General features: G+C 38.8%; 1 protein-coding gene and 1 long non-coding RNA gene across 8 annotated transcripts in view; one reads left to right on the top strand and one right to left on the bottom strand.

The window, feature by feature from the left end:
• The window catches only part of LOC119032822 (copine-8), a 90,014-nt gene that overhangs the window by 43,797 nt on the left and 20,838 nt on the right, over positions 1–25,379 (bottom strand). For 3 of the 7 annotated variants that reach the window (XM_037122402.1, XM_037122403.1, XM_037122401.1), the window contains exons 2-6: positions 23,837–23,877; positions 21,224–21,270; positions 19,838–19,941; positions 14,549–14,588; positions 9,854–9,930 (exon numbers count right to left, since the gene is read on the bottom strand). In XM_037122402.1, coding sequence (XP_036978297.1) covers positions 9,854–9,930; positions 14,549–14,588; positions 19,838–19,941; positions 21,224–21,270; positions 23,837–23,877 — 309 coding nt within the window. Of the gene's footprint in view, positions 1–5,098; positions 5,227–9,853; positions 9,931–10,647; positions 10,667–10,786; positions 10,850–12,266; positions 12,305–14,548; positions 14,589–19,837; positions 19,942–21,223; positions 21,271–23,836; positions 23,878–25,379 lie in introns of those variants that run through there. The other 4 variants (XM_037122408.1, XM_037122405.1, XM_037122404.1 and 1 more) reach the window with 4 other exon arrangements.
• LOC119032824 lies at positions 595–10,854 on the top strand. Its single transcript, XR_005079054.1, has 3 exons — positions 595–991; positions 8,844–8,913; positions 10,760–10,854. It is a non-coding gene; the product is annotated as an uncharacterized LOC119032824 (long non-coding RNA).

The following is a 25,379-nucleotide window of genomic DNA, read 5'->3' as shown; positions in this document are numbered from 1 at the left end:
ACAACACAATGGAGATTATAATTCCATCTGTGTTGATTTGTTGTTCCAGTGAACGGCTCGTACATGATTTGGTGATCTTAACTTATGGTTAAGCAGTTGTGGTTGGTCAAAATCTTTGATTGGTACAGGGCTATCTAGTTTGGTGTTGGATTAGCCTTGATTGTATTAAAGGAGACTACTGGGCCTTGGTGGAGGCATGCACTCTACTGAGTGCCAGTTAAGTTCTAAAAATGTTAAAGTATTAAGTTCTAAAAATGTTAAAGTATTTATAAACCCTACTTTTCTACATGTGAAATGTTAAGCACAAACTCCCACTTATTTTGTTCTACATCATTAAGAATATTGAAATTTTCACTGAGAAATATCATAAAACTTGAGTTCTATTGTGGTTCAAACGTGTATTTTAAATAATTCTCCATCACATGATTACAGTGACAGTGATGTATCTATTGCCATTATAATCCTGAAACCAGAATAAGTAGTTAGAGGAAGCTATCCATGTGTGGGAGGAAGAGTTTTTGAGAGGTCTTGCAATTTGACAAAGGGGCCTGTCGCCTGATGAGCTCTGCTCTGAGAAGCCACCTGGCAGAAATCGACTCAGGCAGTCATTTAGACAGCCCAGAATTGGGGTCGAGGACCTCTGTGTAAATGCAATTCAGGTCTCCTTTGAATCCAGCATACAGAACAGGGGAGGAAGCGCTTTCGAAATGGCAAAGTTATCAAAATGAAATAGATCCTGGGATCGATGCTTTGCATTGAAGAGCTGAGAGCTTTTTTTCCATTACTTTTTACTTGCAAAAGCAATTCACTTTTGTCTGAGACTTGACGATGGGAAGATCAGCTAAAATAGCACCTTCTGAAGATGGAAGACCGTTTCTCTTTTCTTATTTCTATCAACACTCAGACAGCACAGACGGGAGGGGTCCAAAGGATTTCTGTGCATTATGGGAAAACTTCTTGAGAGTAATTAAGAATGAGATGGTGCAAAAAGGTCAGTAAATGTGATTGAAAATAAGGAAGATTTTATTTGTTATGCATTTTACTTTGCTAGGATCAAGTGACCACGCTGTGATTTTTAAAAAAAAAAGAGGTTTCTGAACTCAAAATGCCCTTTTTCCACAGACAAATACCATTTTGATTGTTGTATTTGGCTCTCTATCCACTTCATTTAATTTTTACAATTTCATATCAGCTCTCTCAGATACCTGCCATTCCCCTCTCAGTGAGGACCACTTCATAAGCTCTCTTGCTTTGACTCTTTTGGCTATGATCCATAGTTACAGCATTTAAACATTATGAGCAGTAAATAGTTGCAACACAGCATGATGCAAGTCAACAAGTACAAAGTGAACACAAAAAGGCAGAGCCAATTAAAAATAATGAGCTGTGTAGGTTGTTAGTGTGGCAGCGACATCAGCTATATATCTCATCAACCTTCATCACAGGATATCAAATATGAGTGAAGTTCCAGCTTACAAGACTGATTAAGACCAATTATTTTACTCTAATTTATACTACAAAAATAGGGCCTAAGCAAACCAGAGTTTCTGGCTGGCAATCTAAGGGGAATGAGGTTCTCAATGGGTCAGGGACAGGTTCAGAATGAGGGTGGGAGTCACCTGTGTGCCATTCCCCACCTCTTTTAAGCCTTCACAAAAAGGGCATCATCACACCATGATTAGCGGGGAGGGACATGCCCCAAGCTGCTTCCACTCCTCAGTCAGGAGTCAGTCTCTCCATCCTGTGCACAGGTGATCTGAATTACCTGCAATGAGTCTTCAGGGATTTGTGAAAATCAGCCCCAAACAGAAAAAGATAGCAAGGCTCAAACAACTGGACTGCTACAATCTTACTGCTGAAAGCTGAACACATTCAGTGGAATATTTTCAACTGTTTTACATGAGGATTCCGCACCAAGCATGGGGATAAGTTTCAACACTAAAGGGAGGTTCCATTGCCACCAAATGAATATCAAAGGGACTTGACAGCAATGATGACAACTTTTTAGGTGCCCAAATTAGTAAACTGTCCTTAAGTGTCTCGTTCTCGTTGTCCCTCCCCCCTTAGTCTCAATCATGTCATCACACTTCCTCAGAATCTGTCGGCATGACAACCCCACTAAGCAGGGGGCCCCACATTGGGATGTTAAATGGGATTCCTCTGCTTGCTATTTCCTCAAATTCCTCTCTATTTTTCAGAGCGCGGCGGTCATTATTCCAGCTGAGAGACCAGCTGAGAGATCTGCCTTAGAATGATACGTGGGTGGTTACTGACAGGATTGGTAGTTATGGGATGAATAATGCATACCACAGTTTTGCCTTACATGCATACACACAGATATGTGGCAAGGGACTAGCTTAAATCTCAGATCCTGACGAAAAATCTTTCCACATAAAACTGCTTTTCAAACCAGCCCTGCAATCTATGAATAGTTGCAAAGTGACTCTGGGAAAATGAGTTCTTCCCATCAGAAAAGAAGAATAATGCACACGGTCATACTATTTATCACTCCAGAGAGAGAAAACATCATTCCAGATGTGAAAAAAAAAAATCAGAAAATTGTGGCCTTAACTGTTTTATTTGTAGAAATGGCCATGAAGTGGATGAACTTAATGTGTGTTTTGAACAAAAACTTCTGAAAATGTTATCACTCTCAGGCAAATTACTTTCCTTTTTGAGTTTATTTGTGACAGAGAAAAGCACTCCCAAGTTGAGAAGTGCCTCAGGAACATTACTAACTGTCCCTGCATATAAGTGTGTGTGTGTGTGTGTGCATGAACCCCCGTTTGAGCCCCATGCATGTGTGTTACACGGCAGCCCAGAAGTGGCCCAGACTTAATTACCCGTCTCTCGCCAGACGCTGATTGCAAATTCATGTGTCTTGATTAGAGGATTCACAGTGTTTCCTTTCTCTCTCCCACTCTCTCTCTCTCTCTCTCTCACACACACACACACACACACACACACACACACACACACACACACACACACACACACACACACACACACACACACGTCACTTTCATTATATTACTTATCAAGTGAAAAATACCTGAATAAGACAGAAATTATAATTACAAAAGCATGAGAATCCATCTACTCTTGGTCATGCCCTGACATGCATTCATACACAATCACACATTCTCTCCTCCAAGAAGAAACTCATAACCATAATCTGCTCTCACAAAAGGAACACTGACATCAAAATCCATGTCACACAAGAGGCAGACAGAGAGTTTCTTTGTCCTCCCTTTACAAATCCTTACAATCAGGCTTGCATTCACAGCTATCAGCCTTTGTGTCTGACTTGGTGCACTTGTATCTTAAATTGTAGCCCACTAGGCTCTTACAGTTCACCAGGGCTTCTTTTGGAGCCTGTCACACAATTAAAATGAACGCAACGAAAGATCTGTTTGCGGGAAAAAAACGAGGCACACTCTAAAAAAAGAGGATGGTGAGTGTGAAAAAAACAGTCAGAGAAAGAAGAGAACAAGTCTCCCCCATTACAAACCGCCTCACTGGAGAGTCAATAGGCCCTGGAAATGAACACCAGCATCAGTATTTCATCTGAAATGTTATCAGTAATAAAATGCAAATTCACTGCAAATAGTCTCAGGAGGTGCTCACTAAACCTGAGTGCTCTCATGCAAATTTAACCAAACAATGAGTCAGAGCAACAAGTTCATGCATTTTTTAACTTAAAAAGTCAAAAGCAGCCCTCAAGTTGTTTATAAGCCACAACATGGAGTGCACTGAACTCATGGATCACTATTGTAAAAGTTACTTCAGACACGGCAAGTCTGTAGTCAAGTTAATGATGAGACTTCATAATGATGCCAAATTAATTAAGGTTTACAGTCTTAACAGTGAGCCTAACTGCATGCTGTAAAAAAAAAAACATTCCACCATTTAAGCGGCTGTCTGACAGCAATGTAAATTCTTTCACAATATAGCATACACTTAAATGGTACAAAACTCGGCAAAGAAAAAGTCCACCACATAACTCCCGGGTCATATTTACACTTGTTTTTTTTTGTTTGTGCTTATTAGGACTGAGGTGACATAACAATGGACTGTAATTAAGTCAGGGCATCAAATATAAATTCTGTACTGGGTTTCCAGGATGGCAACAATTACAAGAATGGATTAACTTGTGATTGTGAAATTCTGGATTAATGCATGGAATTCAATGCAGGAGGGTGGAAGTCAAACATAAATCTAAAGAAAAGAGGGATCATCAAACCAGTTGGACGAAGAGTCCAGTCAACATGTAGAGACATGGAAACACATCTAAGAGATGTACTACACACCCACACCCATATACACACACTGCTGGTCACATAAGAGCCATGCATCACAGCATACTGTACTTGTCACTGTTTGGCTTCATGTTCTCAGTCTTTTCGTCACTCACTCACACACACACACACACACACACACACACACACACACACACACACACACACACACACACACACACACACACACACACACACACACACACACACACACACACACACACTCCTGAATGCCCACTGGAGTTTGATTGAACAATGTAATTAGCTGTAATTACCACTCATTAAAATTGTTAAAGATCCCCCCTGTCGCATCAGGCTGCAGGTGTGTATCTGATGAAGTCTAACACACGCATACATGCACACACAATCACACACACACACACAGCTTCAGAAAGACAACAACTGCAGCTGCTGTGGCCTCTCTACCTTTGCTCTTAATAAAAGTCGACAGCATTTCTATTTCTGCACCAAATCACTCATGACTTCTTTTTCATTCTCTACTCTTCAGGATCTAGAAATGATCTGTATGACCCTTTTGTGATAAATACATACCTATTAAATACATTTCAATCAGTTCTTTAAGCTGCATGTATCTGTAGTAACAAGAGTGAATGTCTTCACCTGACAATTAAAAACTCCCACACTCTTCTACCACAGTCTGTACTTTCCTGAACTCTGAAGGTACAGATTCTATTTTCTGCAATTCTTCACGTAACATTTTCTCCTTGTAATAAAAATTATATAATGTATGAGACATCAAGAAATTTCAATTAAAGGAGCATTATGCAACTCTGGAGAAAGATAGCTGATGGTTTTATTCTCATTCCCAGGTCATCTCGAAGTTAGTGCCAGCAACTAGACTATTTCATTTTTCCTTAGAGTGGCAACTACCAACACAGGGAAAAAGGATGATTTTCCATCTTTTAACCTATAAAGGAGACAAGAAAGCAGATAGAAATTGAGCATTGCTTTCAGCCTGGCTGGACTGCCAGGCAGCCTTAATTTTCCAGGGAGATTATGTGCCTGGTGGTAGGATTTCATGGTGCAAGCTGTTAGAGGCTTATAGGGAATTGATGTGAACGCCAACGGTGTCATTGTTTTATGGCCATTACATCATCAAAATATCAGTTAACTTTTACTTCATAACAATAAGTCAAAGTGAAAAGCGTGTCTATTGCCAGTTTAAACACAGACAGTTTGGCCAAGCGGTTCAAATTAATGTAATGTTGTGTAGCTGTTAAAATGGAAGCTCTTCATCATCTTAAGAAATATTGTCCTCTACGTTTAATGCACCAGAGGTACTTTGGACATGATAATAAGCAAACACAGAATATTTACAGTGAGTGACAATGTCTACACTCACTCAAGGGAAGGTGAAATATTAAGGGAATCAGGGCTGAAGTAGCTTAACAATAAACAATTCAGTGCTTTTGTAGATATTTTCAGGACAGACAGGACAACCAGGATATTAAATCTGATTATAAGTTTATATGTATCTCCATATAATAAACACGCGTAAAGTCACACTAAACAAATCAAGATATAGATATATAAATAAACAAATATTTATGTAATCTACTGTTGGGCATAATGAAGCAAACTCCTTTATAAGCCTAAAACAAACTTGTAATAACTTGCTCCTAAAATAACTGTTTGAAAACTTTAATTATCCCATACTGTATAATATGAATTCGTAAAAATAACCCTGAGAATTCATCAAGGCTATGCTTTAACTACTACGCAATACAGTTGCATCATCAGTAATGCTGTTGTCTACTTCCTGAATCCTGACAGCTTCAGGGAAAAGTACAGCAACAGGTGGCAGTTTAAGGAGAGCTGACATACAATACAATAACATAAGAAGATAAACAATCTGAGTCCAGTCAAAACTTGGGCACAACGTGACTTATATTCATATAAGTAGCATTATAGAAAAAGAAATAATTGTTTTGCACTAAGTGTGTCCATCACCCATCAACCACAAGTACATGTGTGGCATTGGTGTGTATGTGTATGAATATGTGCAGAGACGAAAAGTGGAGGGGAGGGAGGGGTTTCTTGAGCAGCGCTTCAGGGTAGACAACATCGTTTTGCACTTTGAGAACTCCATGGTGCACATATCACCACACACACACGTACACACACACGCACTCTCTCTCTCTCTCTCTCACACACACACACACACACACACACACACACACACACACACACACACACACACACACACACACACACTGTACAAGGAAAGACAGGTGCCCCCCCGAGCGGGAAACTGGCCACTGCAATCACCCTGGCGATTTCTGCTCAAGTGGATAACAGTGCAGCTCTGAAACTAAGCGTACACACAAACCAAAAAAAAAATAAAACAGAAAACGCACTCACACAGGTTGCCAGGTTGCTGAAAGCATTCAGTGAAGGGATGCCAGTTTGGCTGTTATTTTTGCCCAACCCCCTGCCCCCCCACACACACACCATTTGAGATCTCATGGCTCATCAAGCTTTTAAATGAATGAGTAAATTGGAGGAGAAAACAAGTGAAACTGAGGAGGCCAAAAGAGCAGCATTGTGGATAAAGGTAGATGATGATGTATTCTAATCAGCGCTCCCAATTAATGATTTTGAAACGGATCTTGTATTAGTATTTCCATGTCTGTTAATATCAGTAAGATTTTAATACAGCTGCACAATGCAAGCTAACACTAGGCTCAGATTATTTATTCTTGACAGAATAAATTATTCTCTTCACAGAACAGCTATGTGCCCTCCATCACAGCTTTACTCTAATGCAGTGTTTTGTAAAATATCTGTAGAGACAGTGTCAGTATGGAACTGTTGTGGCAGGGAGATGTGGGCCAACAGCAGCACTACAGCGATGTGGTGCGAAAATGTGCAAAATGTCACTATAGCAGAGGCAAAGCGATGTCTTTTTTAAAAAATGGAAACAGCTCCCTGTCAGAGTGGATATCTTTATCAAAGAATGTGTCTGGATAAGGCTTTGATTCCAATCAATTCAAAATGCTCTGATATTTTTTCTAAATCATTCACAATTGAAAATATTAACCATACAACCTTAGGACTGCTTCTAAATAGAGCATTCAAAATACCGAATGTCACACTATTAACACCAGAGAGAGAGTTTGTGTTGATTGTAGTGTGGTCACAAATTATCAATGATTGATCTGAGCTCTCCAGCACATCAGCAATGACAAATTAAAGATGAAAGTCTCACTTGGTGGTTAGCATTATTCCTCTGATGGGAAAAATTATTTTTTATTGTTACATACTAAGTAATAAAAAATACAGGCTGACCTGACCGCATACATATCTTGATGTGAGATGCATGTTATGTTATAGATTAAATTCTGTCTAATTTAGACAGATAAAGCGTAAAAACTCAACAATTAATTATCGTCACATGTCCGCCCTTTTAGGGCTCCAGACTGCGACTGGAAAATTTAGTTTAATTTAGCAAAATTTAGTCTCACTGTCTCACATGTGCAACCAGTTCATTTGCCAGAAAAAGAAACAGAACATGGAGTTTCACATATGCATCATAAGTTTCCACAGGAATTAATGTAATTCCTACTTGGAAACAAGGTGTTATGCTTGGCCAGATACTAAATATCACTCAATATCATGATTTTTGCCACTGTAAGTGCTATTTTACACAATATCAAATAAATGATAAATCTTACAAATATTGAATTTATTACAGTGTTATTTCTTTCATGGCCTCTAGAGTTTAGAGGGAACTGGACCACTGACAGACAAGCTGCATTTATCATACAGTATGACACTTATATCTAGTTTAAAAGTTCCTATTTAATATTATTTTGTTGAAGTGTTGTATGTCATGTTTCAAAGGGAGAAGTAAAGAAATTAAAAGCATCTTAACCAGTCAGGCCTTTATCGCTTAATACTACTTATACTTCTGACCAACATGAAATCCAAATAAAACAGAATATTATCATATATTGCAAGAAAAACCTGAACCCCACCTCCACCACCATAATATTACGTATTGCAGTACACAGAGAACACAGGACTCGTACAATAACAACAAAGACGTGAGAAAATATAATTAGGATCGTGAACATATGTGCAAGGAAACACATGCACAAACACACAAGAGGTGGAGGTATGAAATCTATATGTGTGACTGTAGAGCACAGGCTGCCTGACAAGCCTGATGAACACGATCACTGTAACGAGCCTGTGTGTTTATATGTGTATGCGTTCCCCTGGGTGTGTGGGAGTGTTTGTGTCTGTGTATGTTCATTAAAAAATGAGGCATGCACTGTTCCTGAACAAAAGTCTGTGATGCACCCCTGATTCTTTTTGAGTCATCCCAATTACCAAACAGCAGGTATGCTTCTCTGCACATGTCTCTGCTCTAAAGCTATGTGTCTAACACCTCATATATTTTCATCCACTGACTGGTAACTCTAGTGTAGCTGGCTTACAAGTTTTCAGTGTTTTATTCATGGATATTCTGGTTTTCACACTGGTTGATAACATGTCTGTGGTTATTCATTTACTGCACAGATGGATTCACTGTACCAGCCAGGTGGATTTACAGTTCCAGTCTCAAAGATGTTGAGAGATGGACTTGATGGTGAGATTTACCAAACTTTTCAGAGAATTAATTCAAACGTTACATAATCAGCAATCAAGTAGTGGGTAAAGGAGTTATTATGCATATTGTATACAAATTGTTTGTTGGCACCACAGAGATAATTTGAATGAAAAGAAAAAATATTTTTGAAATGATCTCTTGTATATTCCACGTTTCTGTATTTAAAATAAATAAGACGCTACAACCAGCAGGTGATTGCTTAGCTTAGCCAAGAACTAAAGAGAGCAGAAAACAGCTAGCCTGGTTTTGTCCAAATAATAAAATAATGTACTTATTAATTCAAAAGGAAAAAAAGCAACAGGAAATTTAGTTAATTAACATGTTAGACCTCCTTAGTTTTATCCATACAAAAACACAAATGTAATAGTGACAGCTTGTGATTTCAAGGTGAGTTATGTGCTGCTTCTGCTTCAAGTTTTTATGCTTAACTAGTCAGACCAACAGACCAACCAGATCAACCACTTATGTAATGTCCTGTATATACATCATGTATATTTTTCCTGTGTAGAAAAATGCCGATTGCTTAACCCACTTTTCACCCTTATTTCAAGAGTGCACCAGTGGCCAACTAGACTAACTTGTGCAAAGAGTACTGATTGCTCAAAAGATGATCCTCAGGGAGAGACATTTCCCTCAGGGACATTTTTTCAGGCACAAGTCTGAGGGAGTTCTTATAAAAGAAGAAGCCATCGCTGATACAGAGAACAGTCTTGAAAATTGTCAGACAACTGCAGGTGTAAAACAGGCTCACACACATTGACAAAGGAAAAGTCTGAATCTAACCTGCATACTCTAAAGGGGAAACATCCCAGACAGCCCTGACAGTTATTTGTTTTTTTCTGCTATGATCATCAATCAACATTGGTCAGATAATCACCGAAATATTGATACACTCTCAGCTATGGGCAGTCCTACTCACCCAAGAGGTTTTTCCGAGCGACTGCCCAATGATCCAACCACCTCTCCGAGAGTACAGTAGGCCTGGCCCAGAAAATCCTGAAATGTAGAAGAAGGAGGGTTTTTAAAAAAAAAAAAAAAATCATTCATTTTTGTTTTTCAGACATGTCCTACAGACAAAAAAGAAACACATGCAACATACACATATTCAATTGAACTGTTAAACCCCACTGAAGAAAAAAATGGCACAAAAATGTGCCTCGTGCCCCTACAGGGGCCAAACCATTTCAAATACCTCAGTGTTCCCCATTGACATAACATATTGGCAGGCACATTAAGCCTTCCTCCCACCAGCCCTCACACCTGCCCCACTCTGCTCCCTTGCCACTTTCCTGTTAAATTAAATCGTCACCAGATAATGAAACTTTACAGCTGAGACTGACAGAAAGGCAGAGAGATGGAAAGAAGACTGCGAACACACAAAAATTAGTGCCAGTCCTGGAAAAAAAAAAAAATTGTATTGCATGACAAAATGAATTTTTGATTTATTTACATTGTATGTTATTTGCTTTGTCTGTTGTCTTATATTGACAGCTCACAGCTTGGAGTAAAAAATAAGCTTTTACATAAATTGTATTGAAGCTATTAAAAAAACATGCACTATTTCACCAGGGGGCACACTGGTGAGACTGTTTGTCATTATTGAACTCTGTCTCTAATATCCAACGGGAGCAGCCCCAAGCAGCACGAAAATAATGGCTTCTTTTTGCTCCACTGATTAGCCTCTTCTGTTACTCTGTCTCTTTCTCACTTTACCTGGCTTTAAAATGATCAATTTTGGCTACAAACAGCAATGCTAAAATAATACCTTTATAAACTTTTTTGTTACGTGTGCTTTTTATGATATTTTTCCATTTCTTTGATCTAGAGGTTGTGCAGTAAAGTCACAAATCACCTAGCAACTGTTGCTGTCTCCAGCATGAGGTCCATCGCAGAAGCTGCTCTGTGCTGCTTATGGCTAAATATATAACAGCATGGGATTAAAAAAAAAAAAGATTTCATATGCAAAGAGACAGTTGTCTGGGCATGGCTTCATTTATTAATTACAGGAAAATCAACTGTTTGATAGGTAAGGCTGAGGCTGCAGTGGGGAAGTAGTTTAGGGGGAGTGTGAGCAGATAGATATATAAAACATTACTTGTAACAGTGCTCAGGTGACGATACATATCATGTGTCTACCATGAGTGTTCTACCACAGTAGCATTTCAACCTATTTCAAATAAATGCCTTTGATAAGCAATGTATTTCTGACATACATCCAGTGGGCTTGGCTTTCTATCTGTATGCATACAGAGATAGAAATAATAAAATGATTCTCGACCAGTCCCTGTGTATTCCACACTTGGTTCCCAGGTGTGCCTGCAGCCTACATCTCCCATGTTAAAACACTGTCTAATGGATTGGCTCTCTGCCTTTCCCCCCTGAGACCTGGATCGAGGCGAGTATGCTGCCTCTGAGCCCACATGCCTGTCTCTTCTTGTATGGGCTTATTGATTATAATAAAGTGAGGCGAGGGGGAAGAAAGCCAGAGCGAGGGAGGGAAACGGCAAATGGACAGATCCAGATAGAAAGAAATTGAGAGCACAAGTGTACAAGTTGAGAAAAAAAAAAGAAAGAAAGGGTGATGGAATGCCAGAGTATGAGACAAGAAACAGAGAGAAAGAAAGCACAAGAGGAATGGATCCAAAGAGACAGCAGAGCATCATAACAGCAGAGAGAAATCCTGAGGGGAAAATGAGAAGGACTAAACTTGACTAGAGCATTTTTCACAGTAATTCAATTTATCCACACTTAACTTCATACAGCTGACAAATAAATGGCAGTAGCACATTTGTTGGCTTTTATTCAGCTATCTTAAAACAGCAACTCCTAAAACTACAGCTCACCACGAACTATTGTTGGAGGTAGATAGCAGACAGTAACCATAATAAAGCCTTGCAGCAACATTGCGAGCAGTCATATTGATTTACGACCCACAGATTTAATAATACTAATGTCACCTGTCACATAGAGGGGCAGCAAAAAAGATCTATTGCACATTGTTTTTTACACACAATACCCACACATCACTTGAATTCAAAGCAAAAAAACTTTCTTCAATTTCCTTCCTGTAAACAGTCACATGTAGGAGCACCAACAGGTTGTTTTTGCCTCTAAAACCAGACCTAACTCCTAAACACACAACTACTAACAATCTAAATGCTGAAAAAAAAAGTTAGTTAAACCTATCTCTGGCTTCCCTGAAGTCCCTGAAATCAATTTTAAAAAATGATGACATGCTTCAAGCAGTACATTAAAGTATATGTGGTTTGTGATTAAAGGTCTAAACCTGAAAACCCACAATTTAGTCTAGAAATCAATATCACAGTACATACTGTAAATTGCATTGCAGCATTCAGTCTTTAGCCACAAGATGATACTGAGCTAGATAAAATCCACTTTCTGTGGTTCTCCATCCATTTCAAAGAGGCACATGGAACATTTGTGAAACTGCGGAATTTACAAGCATTCCAGTGCTTCTGCAGAGGTGTTATTACAAATATCATATTTCTTCCCCTGAGGTCATTAAATGGCTTTATGATATGAAAAAATGCATGTGATTTGTTGTTAAAGTGTTGTAGAAATGTAGGACACAATCACATTTAGTAGTCCCCACTTTGTTAGTCTAAAGAAGCAGTCGGTGTTTATCCTCCCTGGACAGCAGATGAACATTAGCATCGTAGTATAATCATCGCCCGAGGAGAAAAAGCATGTCTGAGTGCAGTTCTATCATTGCAATTCATTGTTTAGTTCTGTGCTATACAGAAAGCATTTGCAATATAAAGTCTTTCATTAAATTGTTTTTAATAGCACTTTATACGTTTGAAGACAAATGCAGACATTTGGGTTGAAAAACATGCTTAAAGCCTAAGATCCCAAATTTCTCTTCTCTGACTGTTTCGTCCAATAATCCCCACTTCCCTCCATTACTCCAAATGACACACAGTCATGTGACGGTGCGTGTCTGCGTCATAAGATATGTGGGCAGACCGGTTGGGCTGGACACTGAATAGTAAACACTGATAAGAGCTCAAGGATAGTGAAGGTTGCCTTGGAGTGTCTGTTTGCAGCACTGTTCAGGTAGACTGGAACAAACAGTTCTAGTTTGCATAGTTTTTTTGCCTTTCATCATTTTTATTGTTGCTATGATATCTTTGCATTTGACAGCAGAAGTCCAGGTCAACATTGGCCATCACCAAAGTAAACACCTGGCCAAACATGTCTCAGATATTACTGGAAAGCCAATTTCCTGAAGTCAGGCATGTGTACACAAGATAACAGACAGTGATTGGGTGAAATTAAGATGACATTTTGGGAAGAACACTTATTCAATTTCTTTCAGAGTTAGATAAGAAGACTGATACATTCAAATCTACACTGAGTATATGTCTACCTCCTGCAGCAAGCTAACCCAGCTTAAGATAAAGACTGGAAACAGGGTTAACAATTAGACGGACAGTTGGAAGGTCAAAAACTCTAGCTCACTAATTAACCCATCATATCTCAATCATAAAATCTGTACCAAAGTGTAAAAGCTACACAAGGAGATTTCGCTGGTTGCCTGGAAACTTATCAATTAATTAATTATTAATCAGTGAGCATTAGAGGAGCTGGTAGACAGATTTAATTATCATTGTACAGAGTCAGGATAGCTACTCACCCTGTTTTATTCTTGCTAAAATGCTAAGCTATGCTAACCACATGCTGGCTCCAAGAGAGTGGTATAAATGTTCTCATCGGTAGCACTCTCCATCCTGAATAACTGGTGAATTTATAGTTTTTCAAACTTTATTTAATAGTTATCTGAGTGTTAACAAACAACAAAATGCTTTATAAACGATTTATCAAAAAATTGTAAAGGTTTAGAAACATCAGTTGCAACTTTATAACGTCCATCCAGCTAGTCTTTATAGTGAAATATAGAGTAATTATTAGCCATATACAAAGTGTCATAATTATCCGTTGCAACTTTACAATAAACAATAAATGGTTACCTTAATAAATGGTTTATACAGCTTGTAAACACTGGCTGGAAAACATGCAGACACACCTGTAAAAAGTTTAATAAGTAAACCTGCTCTATTCAATTTATCAAAGAAGAGACCAGTGGTTTAAAAATGACCCCATGATCTCTTGATTGAGTCATCAAACATAATAGCAACATATGATGGCATAAATATCTAGTCCAACACTCTGAGGAAAATCTTTCCAAGTGAACTGCAATCCCCATGATGCAGTAGGCAGGACACAGATATTACTGGTTGCAGAAAAAGACCAAATGTATTGCATTGTTGTTCCTAATTACCATTATGCTAATTACTGCTATCACTTCAAAAAAGCAGGGTGAACAGGGGAAATCAACGTTTATTTGAATTCTAAATTAGCCATGAGCCGTCAGTCCCATTACATTAGATGATAAACACACTCATTGTAATGGCCAAATTATTGTTTTGTGGCCGGAAATTAGGCCAATAATACCAAGGACAGCAATCATGTTCACAGAAACACTTATTCAAACCCACAGAATGAAAATCAAAGAAAGTGTGCAAAAAAAGAGAAAGAAATGTAAATATGCACGCCTTCACAGAAACACACATTACCAAGACTTTGTACTCACGTGTTTTGACAGGTTGGCACTCTTCGAGTCGACATCATACCTATGGAAAAAAAAAAAGAGAGCAAGAGTCAATGCATTAGGAAGCGATGGAGGGTGACAGGAGCTCAGCTGGGATATGACAGGGATTACAGACAGAGTAAATCACCAAGCAGCTTGATGATCTCAGCAGAGGCTTCGGGTATTTCACTACCCAGCATCACAGGTTTACAGGCATCCTCCATTAAAATGACACTAACTGGGCTAATTGGCAGTCATACAGAATATTGTGAGAGTATTTGTGAGTGTGCACATGAAAAAGAGACAAGGAGAAAGCAAGAAATATCATGCTAGTGAGTAAATAAGTAAATGAATGTCTATTCTCGTTTATGTTTTCGTCGGGTCTCATTAGTCTGAGTTTCAGTGTGCTATCGTGGTGTTTTATCATGTGTTTGAATATTTTTACACACTTTTTTTTCCTCCATTTCACCTGCAGGCAACACTTACAGCAATACAAATTTGTCCAGAAATGGCCCCTCCAGGGCAGAGGCTACTCTAAAGAATGAGAAGCAATCAGACAGGCCATTCACTCTGCAATTTGAGGTCATTTCACAGCTCAGGTCATTTCAACACACACTTAGAATGGATTGCCCTTTGCTGGATGATATTCTGAGGGAGAAATGAGGGGCAATTCAGTGACTTTACAGAACAGTTTAGGATAATATACATCCTGCATGTGCCTGGTGTGAAAACATGTGTGTGTGTGTGTGCACCCGTGTGTCGCACACTAATTGGTATCTTAAATTAATCTGAATCAGAATGCATGACTGAGTGTTCAAAATGACTAAATACAATCTTATGATCACGGTTTTTTCTCTGTGTCTCTGCCATCTAACTGGACAAACCATACAGTCAGTAGTTTTGCAGGCCATTAACCAAAGTGCTTGACAAAGTAAAATGTGATATTGATATAATATCGATATATTGTCCAGCCCTCTCACGATACATCTTCATTCAGTCTATCAGCAGCTAGGCTCTGCCTTAAGGCATGTAAACATCAGTATGAATAGGAAGGGTTTGCACTCCATGATATCATCTTAACTGGATTTTGGTTTCCAGCAGCGTTTTTGTTACTGAGGACAGACAACACAATAGGCAAACAGACATGAATGCACTTATGGGTAATTTGAGTCTACAGTGCACCTGGCATATGTGTCGTTGGATAATAGGAGCAATCCCAAACACTTAACTGACACAGGACATGCAACGTCAGCTAAATGCTAAAAATAATTCAGCTTCCTCAAAAGTGATGGAAAATCATCCTGCAAAAAGCCTTCATATGGCATAATTGAGATGAGAGATCGGATGCAAGTGATACTGCAATTTACAGCTGAGGGACAGGTAAGTCTGCAAACAAGCAGGATAGGCCAAGTGGATGTCAGAGGTGTTTCTTTGTTTTGAGAAAAAACACAAGAGAGTGAGACAGAGGGAAAATGCCAAAGGTGGTGTTGACGATTTCACACAATAAAAGACAAGCCATGTACAGCTAGGGACACAGCTGAAAGTGAGCTGAAACAAAAAAACAGCTGAAGTTTGAGAAGCCGTCTCTGAAGTCCTTTACATTGCCCAGGCTGTGTGTTAAAACCTTCAGCCCATTGTGGTGCACCAGGGAAAATGAAGTCACCAAAGATAGTAGGATTCATCCTCTTGGGAACTTTAATATCTTGAGCAAGGAATTATTAGTAGGAGCAGTAAGAGTTTTACAAGTTGTTATGCTGATAACAAATTGATACTGTTCTTAAATCCCCACTCTAGATGAAGATACAAACTTACAGAGCTGGTTATTACACATGGTTCGGCTTCGTAATTCATATTCGGTGGACTTACTGTACCAGTTTCATAACCTTTGCACTGTCACAGTTTTTTCATACAGATCCCATCTTGATGTGCTTGAGGGAGGAAACATTCTTTCATCTGCCATCGTCGCAGACTGTGTGTTACACTCTGCAGGCCGGCAGCTATCTATGGCTGTCAGAGATGAGAGGGGCAGCAAGTTCAGACGAAACACACGCACATGCAAACACATTCACAGCCAAAAGGACAGGAATGTGTTCTGTGACAGGGTTGCAAACCCTGAATGACACTAGCACACACAAAAAGGGCTCACAAAAAGCCAGAGTACTGTTTTGTTCCACAGATTCTCAGTTCCATTCAGAAAACCACTCAAAAGACAGCAAGCACACAGGCATGCACTCATACATTCATACACAAGGCAACAACAAAACAAACTGACATGTTCTATATTGGTGCATTTCAGAAAAATAATGTAACAGGTTGATACCAGTCCAGTTATATGTGATAATATATCCTGGGTCATAACATGGTGCAGCACACAAGTGGAGCAGGCAGAGTAGATATGAAAGGTTAAATGCTTCTCTTTCCCTGAGGAAAATCTGTCCGCTCCCATATCACACCCACCATCCCCTGGAACCCCGGTTGTTATGGTTACCATCACTAAACCGCACACATGGCCAGAAACACGTCATGCACAAGCACACAACACTATGGCCACGCACAGTATGTGAGAATGCAGACACAAGGCATACACGCATCGGTTTTGTTGTTTGTTAGTGTCCACGTGAAGCAATGACACTTCTCTTGTGAGATGAGTATGTATTGTGATGGAGTGACCAGCTGAGACACTGAATCACCAGCACACGTGTGGATAGACAGGGTTACGATCTGTACCAAAAGGAACAGCAAACAATCATAACACTGACACATGGCCTCAATGAGGAAATCCAGCCAAATAAACAAGCCAAATTCACCACATTGTCCTTTCTTCTAGTCTTTTTTCAAGACTCGAGGCACATGAGTGGCAACAAAGGTGGGTCGCTGTGGATCCAGCACTGGAGAAGGGTCTGCCTTATCTTGTCTCCATTTCTTTAAAGAAATCCCAGGATGCAGCATACTGGTTTTGGGAACTTCCCACATTTGGGTGGTGAGCCCAGGTATTAAAAATGTCTCCACAAAGACAAGGTAAAAGCTGCTGGCTTGTTTAGTATTGTACTGTTAGCAGCCAGGTTAAGGGTACGGTAACTTTCTATTTACAGTGTGAAGTTTGCTTGTTTGGAGGTTGTTGGCCAATGGCAGGTTTATTGACAACTCAAAAAAAAACAGAATGCCGTTACTGGTTAATGTACCTCGGGTGGATGGTGTTCTTGTTATTCAGTTTTTCTGTATTAGACATTGGCTATGAAAAATAAATAGAGAAAATGAATGACCATTCACAACATTTTAAGTCTTCCCCATACTTGCCCACAATCCACAAAGAGAAGATTAAGACTATTGCAGCACATTACAGAAAATGTGTATGCAGTAAGATGACAACTGTAGGTCATAAAGCAGCTTTCAAATAAAACAGCTAAAGTGCTTAGATTAAATCCGTAACTGTTTCTTGTTTTTGTTTTTTAAATTCTTGACTATTCATTTGTCACATTTTGTTTTCATTGTATTATAGATGCCTTTTTAAATGTCTTTTTTTAAAGGTATTTATGTGCAATGTAAAGCACCTCGAATTGTCTTGTGTCTGAATGGTGCCATATAAAAGTCCTGCCTTGCCTCACAGCTGGGGAGAATAAGGATACAGAAACCCTGATGCACAAATATAGACAAACCTCCACCCACACAAATATGCACATCAATCACACTGTCTCTGGCTTGCTCTCTCTCTCTACCTCCAACAGGCAAATGCACACAATATATGCAGAAACACTAACTCCACTTCAAAGAGTCTAACTTTCTGCTCCCAGTTGGGTTGTTGGTGTGGCGCCCTGGTTCATAGATTATAATATAATTAGTCTCCATTTAATAAAACAAAGCCACTAAAATCCCTTTTATAATGCAATCTGAGAGCAAATTGAGAAAGAGAATCCCCTCACCCACAGGCAGTCTGTCTTTTTAATGAATCTAACGATCCACTGTCATATCCTACAAATAGCATCCTGCTTCTGTGCACTGCAATCAAGTGTGAGATCCAGACACGGAGATCACAACAAACCGACATGAGTACTCAAAGTACTCACTAGTATAGAGTGTCAATCATACTAAATGAGTCTTACATTGAGTGGTTAATGACACAGAGAGGTATTGATGATATCAGTAGTAAGATAGTCAATCCTGAATCTTTTCAAACTGGGGACAAACAACTGGGATACATTGATTTATCTTTTCTGAAGATCATACCAATAGAAATTTCTTTCACAAATTAAAGAACTGATACCAATGTCTATTTCTAAGACCTTGTAAAGAGAGGTAAAGCAGGTTAGGCCTTTTAAAAATATGCTCTCATAGTGCACAATTTACTTTATTTAGGTAATGAAGTGTTTCATCACTTATTTTTTTGTAGTTATGTGCATGTATGGATGTGGATATGGATGTGGAGGTGGGTAGCATATTGTACAAAGGTGCCAAATATCAGTTGTAAAAATAATGCTGGACCAACATATGTATAACAATACAGTTTTTGTAAGCCAATATATAGAGCACACAAATGCAACTAGACAAATAAAGCTGCCCCAGTTAAATTCACTTCTGTGCAATAAATCACTCTCTGGCAGTGTCAAGGTAAAAAAAGAACTATGAGAAAAAAGACTTGAAGATGAATATGTAGCACAAATCCACATTGAAATACTAAATAATGCAGTTAAAGTCAATATTATTCTAAATTTGTACATTTTTTCATTGTTTCAGTGCGTGTTTGTTTGATATGTAGTCCTTCTCCCAGAATTTGTTTTATAATAAGCCAATATTACGTGCAATTGATTAAAATCATCAAGTGGCACATTCACTGAGCAATCTACTACTTCTATTAATGTAAGTTAATTGAGAGAAAGACAGTTTACCAGAAAACTGTGTTATATGCCAAATGTACAGTTAGGAGAACATCATCTGAGATAAAACAAACATTTTGTAGCTCTAGAATAAAATAATTATAAAATGAAATATTTCCTCATTTGGCATGTGACATCTGGAGCCTTTCCAAGGTCTAATGGTAGTGCAGTTTGCATTTTACAGGTTAATAATTTAAAATAGGTGATTTCAAGAAGAGGCTTCTAACAGTGAGTGAACCAAATATCAAGTCCAGAGCTACAAGCGTCAGTTGGCATTTACAATGTCTGGTGCCCGAAACATTAATCTCAATAAATATTACCATTATCATTTTTACCACAATTACAGACACACACACACACACACACACACACACACACACACACACACACACACACACACACAGGCGTAGGTATTACTTACAGGTCAAATCGGAGGTTCTGTCGCTCTTCGAAGAAGTAGTCCAAAATGAATTTCCGCACGAAGTCTGGGTTTAGCGTGTTGTCAATCACCTCTGTTCTTCCAAACTGGACAAAACAGTGAGATAAAAGATGCATAAGAATACCACTTGGATAAACTACACAAGCTTTGCTCCGAAATATTTCTGATTTTCTAAATGTACAGGAAAGGAATGTGATGAGCCAAATCTTAATCTTAATAAAGTTGATGTAAAATTGTTATTTCTGCAGCACCACACCTTACAACAATGACCTTACTCAAATCACAGTTTTTACAGGCACTTTGTAAAATTGCAGCGACTCCCGAATAACTAATTACCTGCAGGCCTTTCACATCAGGAGACACATCAGCGTATAGCTTGAATGAATACAGAGCAGCTGAAGTATCAAGTCAATGGGGGTCAAGTGGGCCCCGGGTTTGGCATTTAACTTAGCTTATTAATAATGCATGCAGATGACAGACCAACTATGAATATCTGCCAGTGATTGAGCCTGCAAGATTTGAACCTCATTTACATTTATGAATATTTATTGTTTTGAAACTCACAGGTGATCCCAGTACAGTCACACACACTCATAAACAAGTTGTTAGTACTGGTTAGTCTACGAGAACAAAGTGGGGTTTCTTATCAGAATTAGAATGGGAGTCAGATTTATTTCTTTATGTTGAAACTGAAGCTGATTTATGAGCAATTACCTGTTCAACTAACCAGCTTCAGCTGTACTCTACATTTTGGATAGAGAAGACTGATGATGCCCCTGACGCAACATGAAGAGGCCACCAGTGTTCTGTTGATTGATGCAGAGACTGAAACCAGTGGTGAGTAAGAAAAAGTTTAAATAATACGTTTAAATCACAAAAAAAAGAAACGTCTGCTAGCTGCTTGGCCAATTATGCTATATAAAATGCCATAGGATACAGCTTACTGACAGTTAAGGTATGGAATTGTGTAAGTTGTTAATGTTAAGGTAAGTTTTGTGTGTTAGAGAAGTAAATTTAATGTAAACTCTACTTAAGTGGTTACAATGATTACAGTTGTGTGTTTTCTTTCATTGCAGAAATCAGAATTAAAGTGGTACAGCTTTTCCAGTTATGTTAAATGGTCAGATGACTTCATCTCCAAGCCCCCCTGAATGGAACTGAATGGAAATTATATGTCAAACTTTGTGATGTCATCATATCAGGATGAAACTGGTGATGACAGCCCTGACTACAATGATCTTTTGTCACACACCTTTATCAAAATATTGCAGCAGCTGTTAATTGGATTTTGCCAGTGGCATATTGCAATTTTGTAAATATTCTTATTCATAATGCAGCCAGACTGCATCTTATTTGATACACACTCACCTCTCTCCACTCCTTGTTGCCCATGCCTTGTGTGTAGAGAACACATACTGTAAAAACAAAGACACATAACATGACCACATAAACTTAAGTAATTTTTAAAGTGCTAAAAGCAATCCTAAGATCCTTTGTGGTTGCTAGGGCATTTTCCTCAAAACTTTCTCACCAACTACAATGCCACTACACAATGGGCATTTTCTTTAAAATCAGGCTGCTGCACTGATGAGTGGAAAGAAAAAACAAACTTGAATGTCGTGGTATTTGCTGTATGAGATCCATCAGAATATTACTAATGAATCATAAATGTATGAATTAGAAAAAAAAACATCAAAGCACCAGATACTTTTATTCCTGAAGTCTTAACATATACATTATATTCCTGTCTACCTTCAGATGGTAAAAGATATCATTATAGGCCATTAAGCAATTTACTGAAACAAGACAACTCACCAAGAGGCAAATTACTGAGCTCACTCATCAAACACTTCATTTCAGGAGGCCTTTGATGCTCTTTTCAAAAAAGATACTGAAGGATTTCTAAGTATATAATGTGCACACCCCCACACAGACATGCAAAATATTCTTTTGCTGTCTAATAGATGGTGATATTTTGGGAAACCAATAACAGAAGAGAAAAGTTTCTTGACTGTCTCGCAGCCTAGGTTTGAAGGACTTTATGTAATTTTTCCACTTGCACAAAAAAGTTGTACTTTCCTTTTTTTTGGTATTTTTTGCCAGTAAGTGCCAGATCCAAGCGATCTCTATATGTCCAGTATTTTATATTATTTTTACATCCTCACTCATTCTTCAGCCCTGTCAGGCTGGTTCATACCAGGAGACTGAATACACTGTGCTCAGCATAATCACAAGTGCTACTCAGCACAAGAAATGAGTATGGGTGAAGCCCACAGAGCTCCTTCCGCCTCCTCCTCCTCCTTCTCAACGCATCATTCTAATCACTGTCATTCTCGTCATCATGTTCATCACTGCCATCATCCTCACCTTGAGTCATTTTTATCCCATGCTATTGTAAATGTGCTGACATGCTATGTTTGCTAAAGACAGTTTGTGTGCGTGTGTGCGTGTGTGCGTGCATGCATGCATGCGTGCGCATATCGGTTGAGTCACTATATAGCACCAAAAGTCACCCTGATATCATAATCAAAAATTCACACACACCTCAAGATGAAAAACATCTTCTTTGATAACAATATAAATATGCACAACCCACACTCCCTAACACACAGGCTCACATACAGATATGTAACTTGACTCTCAAGTCAAGGTACTCCAGGTCTTTATAAAGAGAAAACGCAACCTGTCAAGTACCTGACCTGACAGTACCTGTCAAATAATGATATTAATGGACAATTATTTTCATACCTATTGAAAAGTATGAGAAATATTTGAATTTGTATTATAATTGTTATTTAGTGTCATAAATGAATGAACATAAATGACAAAGAGCACTAATCCTCCTATTTTCCTTTGCCTCCCCATCACTAAATAACTAAAGTTAAAACCTTAAAATGAACACAGACAAGTCATCAGAAATCAAGCCACGAGTCCTTACGGTAAGTCCAGGCAGAGTCTCAAGTGATGACTTGCGCCAAGTAGTAGGGTGTACTGAATTTGCTGAGAGTCAGGTGTGGGCAAGTGTTAGGGCTATATGGCCCGCCAAAAGGAGATTTTCCAGAGGCACACTTCTTTTTCACTTTAATGTATTATGGTTATTTTCTTTATAAACAAGCATAAAACAATTGCCACTGCAACTGTTTGCTGATGTCTTAGTAGTTAATTAGCTAGAGAACATTGTTGTTAATGCTGATTTGTGCATTTAAGTCCTATTTTTTGACATATTCCAGTGTTGTACCCCCCATTTGATGGCATATGCCCACAAGTCCAGCTTTGAAGTTGCTGCATTTGGCTCCTCTAAAATCAGCAGACTAGCAAGCTAGGAGCACAGGTTGCTAATAGTAGCCTGTAAAGCACCAGTAGTAGCCAGGTAATGAAGCAGTGCTCTTTCTATCCTCAGTGCTCTTTCTTATCCATCAGATAAATGGCAAATAGCAATGTTATAATAACAGGATTACCACAGTAGCGCAAGAGAAATCACCATAGCTGAAGAAAACATATTGAAAATGTTGATGATTTCAACCTTAAGGAGAATTACAACCCGTTCTGAGAATCTATTGGGAGAAGCTTCTTCGTTGGCCTTGTGCATTAGTCAGACCTGCCTCGAGCCCAGCTCCCACATTTAGTGAAAAAAACACTTACACATGAGGAGTGACTCATGACTGCATATGGCAAAAGCAAAAGACCTTGCTTCAGTCCCTAATTGATTTCTCACACCCACACGCTCCATTTGTTCACCTTATATTCTGCATTTTTTTTTTCTTATTTGTACTTTACTTTTTATACATTTATTTCCTTTCCTTTTGCCTTATGCCCTTCTCTCTTGGGCTATATACATACAACTTTTTCAGATTTCCTTCCATTACTTTATGAAACTCAAAAAAGACAGAGCCAAGCTCTTTCTCAACCTCTGTAATCAATCCTGCCCAGACAGACATCCATAGGTTGGCGACAGACAAACAGAAAGGTGGCAGATCTTACTTGGGTCTGATTTGGAGAAGGTGTCCCTGTCCAGCAAGTTTCTGTGGAGACACAAAGGGGAAAGTAATCAGAAACAGTTCCCTTGCAGAGAAGGAACAACATTTGACAACACAGACTATTTATGTACTCTGTTGGCCATGAGCTGGAACGCTACCATCACGCTCCATATACACTATTCCTGTGAAACTCTTATCTGAGTAAGCTGTGAAAATACCACAAAATATCACAAATAAAAGGATTTATCACATGACACTGAGCCTTGTGCACTACCGGTGTCATAATTTATGCAAAACTGTAAAATTAGAAGAAATAAGTTAATACAACTTTCACCTTAAGTCCATCAAATTCCATGAAAAGATTGGACCCGGCAATAAAATCATCCAACTGTAATAGCAGGTGTTGCCATTGTGGCAAAAGCCTGATATATCTTATTCTCTCCAGTGTTGTCACAAAACTAGGCTATTAAAAACACATCAGTGTGAGCCACACTGTTGCACTGGGTGACATGTTATTTGATTGTGACAAACATGGACAATGGGGCTTATTTTTAGTCAAACCCAAATACACAGTCCTGCTGCTTAAATACTAACCAAATGTGTCAATAATTGTGTTCATCGTCATCAGAAAGTAGTCCCAAAATACGGAGCATTTTTTAAAAATGTTTAATAGAAACAGAAGGTCCTCCCTTGTCAAATGTAAACAGGTGGAACCTTAACAAGAAAGTTCGCAAACAGCTTGCAAGTACTTCCCCCAAAAACCAGCACAGGAAAAAAGAAGATCTGTTCTTAGAGGCATTGTGTTTCTCTTTTGTATAACTGAAAATTTAAAACTCACTTCCCAACATTATGATCGGCGGTAACAGTTTCTGCAAGAGCGAGCTGTACGTTCCTTAAAAATAGATAATGTAGAGAAATTTTCTCTACATTCCAACAGATTTCCACCCCTGCTGCAAACCATACCATCTTCAGGCCACAGAACAAAGCATTAAGTGACTTCTTCTTATATTCAGACTCATGAGAGATTGTATCACTCCTCATTTCATGCTTGGAAAAAACTAGGCCAAAGATCACATTCTCTTGATCTTGAGTGATAAAATGCGTAGGCCTCAGTGTCAGTAAACCGGTTTCAACCGAGATGGACATTAATGGAGAATTTATGCTCCCAAAAAAAGAAGAAAATGGGCAAAAATGAAAAGAGACCTTATCATCAATTCTGATTTGTGAATAATGAGATGAATGGCAGTGGTGGTGATGATGATGGCACCTAATGGTTTAGGGAGGGTCTAGCATGCAAAGGGCTTGATAAGAATGAAAGTATTCTCTCTCCAGTCCACCTTCATTCGTCTGTTTAATGAGTCCTGACGCCTGGTTGCAGTCAAGGCATCAAAATGTGGGTAATGCTTCCTGTCATCCTTTCAAGCCCAGGGATTGTGAGAGACTTTGAAAGGCTTTCAGACAAAGCTCTGAAACCATCACTGGCTGGAGAGTATCCAGGCTGCAAGATGGTTTTCAGTAACAGCTTCTTGAACTTTAGCTGTTTAATT

Source organism: Acanthopagrus latus, chromosome 14 (genome assembly GCF_904848185.1).
Source record: "Acanthopagrus latus isolate v.2019 chromosome 14, fAcaLat1.1, whole genome shotgun sequence".
Taxonomy (NCBI): domain Eukaryota; kingdom Metazoa; phylum Chordata; class Actinopteri; order Spariformes; family Sparidae; genus Acanthopagrus; species Acanthopagrus latus.
The sequence above is the reverse complement of the archived record's forward strand: the minus strand, read 5'-3'. Positions and strand labels throughout refer to the sequence as shown.